Source organism: Belonocnema kinseyi, chromosome 1, assembly GCF_010883055.1.
Source record: "Belonocnema kinseyi isolate 2016_QV_RU_SX_M_011 chromosome 1, B_treatae_v1, whole genome shotgun sequence".
NCBI lineage: Eukaryota > Metazoa > Arthropoda > Insecta > Hymenoptera > Cynipidae > Belonocnema > Belonocnema kinseyi.
The window spans coordinates 23,077,583-23,087,221 of record NC_046657.1 but is presented as its reverse complement, the minus strand read 5'-3'; the positions used below and the strand labels follow the sequence as shown (position 1 = coordinate 23,087,221).

Sequence of the window (9,639 nt, the reverse complement as noted above, 5' to 3'; positions counted from 1 at the left end):
CATAATTATATTTGAGAATATTTGAAATACGGTAAAAATGTTCCATGAAAAAATACAACTTTTGGATTTCCCATTATTTTGTATTCTGTGAAAATTTGAATTTTTGATTTATCAAAAAAATAAAAAAGTTGTGATGATAATCTTGTAGGGCATTCAAAAAGCAACATTTTTCTTCTGTTTACTTTTTTCATATCGTGCGTTATTTGGCTTAAAATGTTCATTTTCGTTTTTTTTTTCTGGAACTTTGTAAATGTTATAACTGGTAATTTTTTATTTTTGGAAAAAAGTCATTCGAATAAATTGTTCGACAATACTATGAATAACCGTACAGAGAATTTTTGAATTTTGAAAAAAGTGGTCTTAAAAATATTTAAAATGTGCGCATTTTTTAAATTTGTATCCAAAATGGCTGGCTGACGAACTTGATCTCCAGTTTGGGACACTTGTCAAGTGTACCAAAGGCCAATCTAATAGATTGATTTTTTCAAAAGTATCGTGTTCAAAGACAGACATACATTCAGACAGATTCGTAAAAACCTTTTTTTCGGATTCCGAGGGTCTCAAAACGTGGACATTTGACAAAAACGGTTTAGGTCAAATTTTACACAAATCTAATACCTTCTCTGATGAGGATGTAAAAAGTTACAAATTTTAAACATTCATAAAATGTATGAAATTATTCAATTTAATAATAAATAAATAAAATATTAAGTATCGTTAAAATGAGAAATACATTTTCGAAAAATTTATATCTCTGAAGTTTGTCAATATAATGAGTTAATAAATTGTAGTTAAAATAAAAAACTTTATTTGTTGGTAAAATTTATTTAGAACATTAATCAGGTATATAAAACAATAAATACAACCCGTCTCATTTAACTATTCATCATATTCATTATCTTCTTCAAATTTACTTTCTTCTCATCTTCGCTGGAGTCTTCATCGTCTTCAGCATACTGAACTGAAAAATAATATATTTACAAACATTACAGTGTAATTAAGGAAACTGTTATGGAAAGTAATTCATTATAAATTTACGTTACAAGAATTTATTAACCTCCTTCTGCAGTAATCTCAGCATTTATGCCAGCTTCTTCAATTTTTGCATTAAAACATACCTCCATTTCATCTCCTTCATTTTCTGCTAAAAATTATAAGATTATTTTAAAATAAATGATAACTGGTACTTTATTTTATATTAAATTAAATAAAAGTTCTCTTACGCAATTCTTTAGCTGAACTCAGAATATCTGCAACATATCGTGGCAGTATTTCTCCTTCGATCCAATCATAAGAGTACTCTTGTTCATTTTGTAAAAACAAATCTTCATGAAAAACCAATAGTTTTATATAGAATTTCCATCTTATACAGTGAGAAAAACACGTTTTGGTGATTTATGTTTAAAAACAAAAACAATTATTATATTGTTTCATGTAAATTTCAATGCATTGTAAGCTTAAATATACTTTAATTAATGTATGTAGCGTCAATTTTTATTCAGATCATGCACAAAATACGAATAATGGAAGATTTGAATTTAAATACGAATTCGAACCTGACCTTTTAAATCATATTTCCATATAGTAAATATTTCTTATATAAATTAATACACATATACTTTGAGTTCATCTTTTGTACAAAATATGTCATTTTTCATAGAAAAATATTTTAATAAAGAATGTGTTTTTTCATTGTGTAATATCTAAATACCATCTGAAAACCTTTGTTCCCGATAAAGACCTATTTTTATTATCTTATAAATACTTCAAACTCCACAAAAAAAAATCTTTAAAACACTCTTATACACAAATTAAAATGCATCTTTGAATCGTACCTATTCTTTCTGGTTCGGATTTTTGTCGCCAGGTGGCGTATCGCAGTGTAACCGTTACCAATTGGAGTGCTGCTTTGAGCGCGAAAAGTTGGGCGTCTATATTAAGCGCATGCTCATTGCGAACATCATAGACGAATGAACTTAAAAATAATACTATGGTCTTTCAAAACGAATCCAGTATCATGGAAGATTTCAATTTCCCTATACTTTACATACCTATTATTTCTTTAATTTTTAAAAATAGTACTGAGTTAAAGTGTATAAACCCAGTGAGCACAAAATTTGGCGAAGTCTTTACGACATCTTCACGACATCCTATGTCCATGTCGTTTCAATGTCTTTGCGATATCGTAAAGACATCGTCAGATCATACGACTTATTTACGATATCGTAAAGACACCTTAACGACATGGACATAGGATGTCGTAAAGTTGTCGTAAAGATGTCGTAACGATGTCGTAAAGACGTCGCCAAACTTTGTGCCCACTGGGAAGTAAACTGATTATTAATAGACATGCTATTGTAATATTTAAAAAAAAAGTTGTATCTGACTATGTTGTATGAGGTATCTTATATTAAAAATTGACTACATTTATAGTAATAAATTTTAAGTTATTTGCATACCAGTTATGTATAATTATGTTAAATTTCAGTCAATATTACTAATTTTTAAACGGTAAATGCTATGAATTTCGGAGTAAATAAATAAAATAAAATATAGTTTTGACAAAATTTCGACAACTTCAAATTTTTATATTTGAGGTTAGGGACTGAGATAATCGTATGCCTTTTTACAAATGCTTTTTTATTAAGTAAACTTCATTTCAAAGTTATTTTTTTTCGACCAACGATCTGAAATCATCAAAATCATGTGGAGGCATACGTGCAACTGTCATTTCAATATTTTACATTTTTTGACAAGATTTTCCGAGAATTCCCAGCTAATGGACTGATGTCCAAATTTCCCATCTACATTACGATAATTGACACTTGTATTACTCTCAAATCTCCAAAGGACATACGAGCGACGATCATTTAATTTTTATTTACCACGTGTTGACGGTCTATATCACAGTTTCCATGGTTGCGTTCGAAATTTCAAATGGATAGAAGTGTCAAAAACTATAGTTTATGTTATGCAGTAATAACAAATAATAAAAGTGTTTACTTAATAATGAAGTGAGACATGTGGACTGAGAAGTAAACGTAAATTTTTTTCTGTGCCAACCCTACCGAAAGAAATCTCCGAGTTTTCTTTAGCGAAATAGCTTGGCCCATTTGAGTCTATAAACAAGATCGATTTGAAACAAAATAGTACCGGAGATAGTTTGAGATATTTGGGTCCTTTTCAAGAACCTTTTAGTGGTCGTTTTAAAAGTGGTGCGACGGTAATATAATGTTCCTTTTGTATTCGTCACGTACCGTGCGGGCAGAGTTATTTACAGTAGTTGGACGTGGCTAATCCGCTCTTCCTTTCTAAATTTCTCTTCAAATTATTAACACTTTTTTTTAATTGATGAATTTTCTGATTATACTTATTTATAATTACAACTTATATACTGATATACAATTTTATAGTTGAATTCAAAAATGTTGTCTTTTTTGGCGTATCTCATTCCATTTACGAGAAACTTTCTATTAATTTCAATTTTAAGCATTAAAAAAAAGTTATATATCTGAAGTAATCGAAACCCGTAGATTCCGAATTATTATGTTTTAGGCTGTTAACTATGAAATTTAAAAGAATCTACCTGAGTGCCTGCGAAGAATTAATATCTACCTGAGTGCCTGCGGAGAATTTCTCTGAGCTTCTTTGACCTAAAGAATTTTTAGTATATACTCAAAGATTCTTTTCGGTAGGGAATAACATTATGGAATGGCTGCTGAGTGACAAATACTATAAAATCGTAATAATATTCTGCACTTCCAGTGGGCAAAAAGTGAATTGTGTTTAACGCTTATTCGCGGCCTAAAAAAGTTATGTTATAAATCTACAGGATATGTTTTAAGTCAACTAAATAAAATATTGCATGCGTAAACTTTAGATTGATATTGCCTACATTTACTTATAGCGATTAGGGCAAACAGGTGAATCTAAACATAACCTCGAAATAATGACAGATCGGACCAGAATGTTTATTATACGTTCGATTGATTATTTTTTACCAAAGAAATGTTTCGTGGGTTTGTATGTTTATTACTGACAGTGTCGGCAGTAATAATTTAAACAATAATTACTGATTAATAATTTAACAATAATTACTTATTAATAATTTTAAGAAGTAACATATTATTTATGAATTTAATAATTGATTATCATTGTTTTTTTCACAGATTAATCCTAGACGAAATACACATCGGGAAATGCAGATGGAGTTGGTGCATTTCAGCTGGAGCATTTCGAACAAAATGATTGAAATATCGTTATTTCTGGACCTTATCCCAAGACTGGGGATTGATCTGCCTAAAATTAATTGTCTGAGTCATTTTGATGATATAGGCGTATCAAAAAAATATCTCGACTCCATTTAACTTGCCCGAATTTTAATTAACAAAATTTTTAGGAATTTTTTTTATTTTAGAAAATGTTTTCTCAGGACCTCATCTAAAAATTTAGTTTGATCAACCACTGAAATTAATGAGTCTCGCTGGTGATAGCATTGTCTCAGAAATAAATCTAGAAACGAAATTTTGGTCCGCAATTTTTATTCCAATTTTGTTAGAAGTATTGGAGGGAAGGGAGAGGAGTCGCCTGTGTAGAAAGACGCCAAATTCAAACCATAAGCATTAAACCAGTCGAATGTTTTGTCACAAATCTTAATAAAATTAGCATCAACAATAAAATTTAAGAATAGCTGTAAATTATACAACTATTTTGCTTTGCTGAAAGAAGCGACCGAGCTCGGTTACAGACTCCTCCGTAGGATCAAAAATAAGATCATTAATATCAACCTGGTTCGAAGGAATGCCCGGCCCGACACGCTCAAGCAAGTCGTGTAATGTAGCCCCAACCCCTTCACCAAGGTAGGGCACTGATTCAAGAGATGGGAAAGGTCCTTAAAAGGGGCGCCACATTCACATACAACCGAAAGGCTCCAACCCATCCTCGCAAAATTATTCCCCGTGCAAATATGACCAGTACTCAGTCTGGTGACCAGATTAATAAATCGCCTAGGCAAATTAAGGCCACAAAACCAAGGCCAAGGCGTTTTCACATTGAATCGCGAAAAGTAGGTCCGCAGCGAACTGTCTGTCCTATCGTTAGGCCTAAAAATTGAAGCCTAAAAATTGAAGGCACTCTGGCATACCTTCCGTAGGTCCTGCAGTGGAAATCCCCTTAAAGCAATGACAGGGAACCTAGAGGCCTGCTTAACCACCCCATCAGCAATTTCATTCCCCCTGATCCCGCAGTGCCCCGGACCCAAAAGACACGGACAGTAGACCCCTCTCTCTCCACCACTGCAACACTATCATCCACTGCGCAAGCCCGGATGGGGCCTTTGCGGTCCGAGAATCTACGTAAGAGGCTCTTCAGAGCGCTACGCGAATCCGAAAATATGGCCACGTTTATCAAGAACGACTCTATAACAAATTTAACCGCATAAAAGAGGGCATATAGTTCCGCTGACAGAATAGACATATGATCTCTCAGACGAACTCCAAACCTACGGTCACTTGTGGAGATGTAGTATCACACATCATTAACCCCAGGATCGGATCAACCAAACCATCCGTGTAAACACACGTCGTCCCTGGAAATTTGCGGTCGGCAAACACATAAAAAAGCTGTTGCGGAAACTCACAATCATCAAAGTTTTCCCCCGAATCCAAGTCCACGGTGATCAGCATCGGCAAATTACTCTAAGAGTCATAATCGGGGTCTCGGATGCCTCCGAAAGAAGCACAGAGATGGGTTCTCATACAGAGCTCATACACACCAAGGCGGTGTTGCACTTGCTCTAAAGAAGAGGGCCCCCCCCCCTCCAAGCACGCTCCTATCAGTCCTATTACCCTAAGAGATTCTTGCTATTACTTGAGTATATTAAGGGCTCTCGATGCCTTGGCAGAAATCGCCCTAATGTGAGCGATCTTATTCATTTTTTGGTCCAGCATTATTAAATGCCCCGAACCCTTTCCCTACCCCTAGAAAAGACACAGAGTTGCGACTTTGGGACCGAGTAGGACAGCCCCAAACTCTCCAGCCAAGGGGTCAATTGCTCACAAGCCAATTTCAGAAGCTCGAAAGCCTCTTGCCCATGTCCCCGGTGACGTACAGATGTAAGTCTTCCAGGTACATGGCCACAGTGACTCCGGTTGGTAGATTTTGTCCAAGCCGTTTCAGAGCCAGATTAAACAGAAGCAGTGAGAGGACTTCCCCTTGGAGTATGCCAACTCCACAGACCATCAGGTTAGTTCTGTCGAAGGAGAAAAAGAGATTCCACCTGCTAAACAAAAGGGCGACTGTTAACACAGTCGCCCTTTTGTTCCTTAGGGGTCCCAACAAGACTGCTTAGTAGCAGTCTTGTTGGGACCCCTAAGTTCCTCAGTTCATCAATCAAAGGCCTAGACAGGACCGCGTTGAACGTACCTTTAAGATTAAGGGAAAGAGCCAACGTGCCCTTACCTCAACAAAAACCCTTCATGATGTCTGAAACATCTGAGGCCACGTAATCCATCGAAGATCTGCCCCTTCTAAAATCAAACTGGATTTCAGGAATCCAGTCATTCTTGTCTGCCAAAAATTTGAGCCTCCTCTGGGTTAATCTCTCGAATAGCTTGCAGAAAGTTGATGTTAAAGATATTGGCCTGAAACCTGTCCCGCCCGGTTTAGGGATAAAATGTACACGGGTGTTCCTCCAGGATTCCAGAAAGGACGAGTCGCGAAACATACCATTTAATAGGCAATGTAAGCCCCTGATGACAGGAGAATCCGGGTCCGTAATTACACCTGCGTGAGATTCTCGAGCTCGAGAGGCCAAAGCCTTAACGGTGCGCTAGATCATTGACAGGCCTGTTGCCGGATCCAAGGACTCACAGAAAGCTCGAAAAGACTGATGCTTGATTCCTCTGAGCTGTGCTTTAACTTCGCAATGAACCCTCTTATAGCCTTCCATTCCCTCATCAGTCTGATTAGCTAAAAACCTCCTTCTGCAGGCCCCGCATACCTCCAGGGAGTCACAGACCGCGTTAATGAATTTGTCATATATGTTCGCAAAGATAGCTCCATCCACTAGCTCAGATATAGAGCCCGGAATAAGACCCTTCATTTTCTCATTAAACAGATCCCAGTCCATTAATTTAATGTTAAATCTGCTAGATGAGGAGCGGCAGAGAGCAGGAGAGACGTCCAGCATGCCAAAGATCGGAGCATGGTCCGAGTTTCGACTATTATCGCCGAATCGAACAGTGGAGAGCAACGCTAGGGCAGCCGTAGAAAAAACAAGATCTAAATTATTAGCAAGTTGGCCAGGACCGGAAATATAGGTGAGATCAGAGTCGTTGAAAGGAATCCAGCCGCTATCAAACACCGCGGGACATAGCTGGTTGCCCAGAAAGTTTTTATTAGGAAAGTCCCACATAGGGGAGTGGGCGTTAAAGTCTCCATACATTATTAAGGAGGCTCTATTCGACACATGATCGATAAATCCTAGACAGGAGTCCTGTATGATTCTGGCATCGGGAGGGACATATATGGTGAGGGGAGCAGTCTTCCCTAGTGACTTTTTAACAGTTAACCCCACTGTCTCCACGCCACTCGTCCATGGACCAGCCAAATCTATGCTACCCACACATAAACTGCCCCTGATCAGAATCAGTGAGCCACCCTCTCTACCAACCGCTCTGTCACATCGATAGGTAACGTAATCTTTAATCTCGAAGCTTTGGCCACGTATGAGCCATGATTCGGAGTTGCAGAGAACATCCAAATCATTTGGAAAGAGCAGCGACTCAACCTCCTCTCTTTTACCAAGCACACTTTGGGCATTCCAATTTGCGAATTTTAAAATCATTCGTTGAGATTCCTTGCCAAAACTTTCCGAAAAAAAAACAGAAATAGATTTCAGAAAAGAGGCCGAGGTCCCAACAAGTAGGCAAGAATATAAACCTTAAAATTAATTTAATCGATTGGTAAATACATTATCGTTCGCAAAGCGCAATATAAATATATTATCGAGCGCGTCGCGCAAGAGCCAACAGCCCCCCACACACTCATTAACGTATAAATTTAAAAATTGAATGCAGATACACCTGTGCAGAAATTTCGAAAGGGCTCTAGTGGGGCTCTGACTAGTTCCCTATATCTCTAGTCGGGCTCTAGTGGGGAAAACTAGTCGGAGCCCATCTATAACGTAATGCTGAAGCCATAGAGGCCCTACTAGATTTTCTAGTAGGGTTCTAGAGCGGTCAATCCGCCTACAACTCAATTAAAGAGAAGGGCTCCTGGGGGACTCCTACAGGATACTGTCATGCTACTTTTTAGCGGGAATAAATGCATTGCATTTATAAACATTATATTACAAATAAAATGTCTAGCGCTACGGGGTATCGAACCTACATATTTATACCTAAATCTATCGCCTAACAGTCGGGAGTCTTAACCACTGCACTAAACTGACAAGTTGAAACTCGATGAAAAATATATCCTCATAACCTACAGCTTGAAAAAGTGAAAACAACAAATTTGAAACTGTCTTTTTCTCATTAAATATTTATTATTATATGACATTATTTAAATGTAAAATGTACAAACTGTTAACAGTAATATCAACAAAATCATTTTTAAGGCCATGTGACGAGTATAACAGTTGTTTAAGTCAGCCCTAAGGTCAATATTTTTTTATCCATATCGAAAAATAAAAGTTTGAATAACGCGGAAATTTTTTTCAGAAAATGTTAATAAATATTAACCCTTAAACGTCCAAAACGTCACTACCGGTACACTGCTTTTCAACGGCCAATAACTAAGACTATTCGACGCTAGAAAAAATTGAGACACATATATTTTTATTGCTTAAGATCTCCTCTTTCCGACGGTGCTAATGAAATTCCTCAAAAAATTTATTTATTATCCCAAAATGCAGTTTAAACCAAAAAAAACGTGATTTTTCTTTCCTATTTTTTTTTATGAACCATTTTCCAAAGCTTTTCGAGTCTGTAATTAACCTGGAATCTCACTAACCGGTGGAATAAATGTCTAAACTTTGAGAATCCATGGTTCAAAGATCGATTTTTCGTTTTAGTATTTTCAAAATGGCGTCTTAATGGCAAAATTTTTGTGAAAACATTCATGAATTTTTTTACAATAAACGATGCGCTTTTCGGAAAAATCATTAAGAATAAAAAGTTCTTTTGCACTCGACATCAAACCACACCTTCACTGCATTGTCATCCTGGGAATTTTCGAGTACACCCAGCAAAAAAAATGCCAAAGCGTAAAGCCTCAAAAATTGCAACAAACTCCGAATCGGAATGGAATTCCGATGAAAATGATGAACGTATCATCATACCTAATCCAGATTACTCTGGCTCTGATGGAGATGATTCATCAGATGACGAGAATTCGGAATCAGAATTTCCCAGACCGAATGTATCATATAGATCTGTTTTTCATAACTACACAGCATCTCAAAAATAATTGGAACCAAATCACGTTTTTTCATGGAGTAACGAAGAAAAAGTTTGCCCTGGAAATCTAGATGAGCAAGTTTTTCTGTCTGATAATGTACGAAAAAAAATATTATCTATGTCACCTGTGGAGTTATTTGAATGCTTTTTCTCCAGAGAAATAAAAAACTATATCATA

At 36.4% G+C, this 9,639-nt stretch overlaps 1 protein-coding gene across 1 annotated transcript in view; it reads right to left on the bottom strand.

Annotated features, from left to right (window-relative positions):
* The window catches only part of LOC117177065, a 36,784-nt gene that overhangs the window by 14,800 nt on the left and 12,345 nt on the right, over positions 1-9,639 (bottom strand). Inside the window, exons 3-5 of the mRNA XM_033367543.1 lie at positions 1,224-1,325; positions 1,058-1,144; positions 879-961 (exon numbers count right to left, since the gene is read on the bottom strand). Coding sequence (XP_033223434.1) covers positions 879-961; positions 1,058-1,144; positions 1,224-1,325 — 272 coding nt within the window. The remainder of the gene's footprint in view (positions 1-878; positions 962-1,057; positions 1,145-1,223; positions 1,326-9,639) is intronic.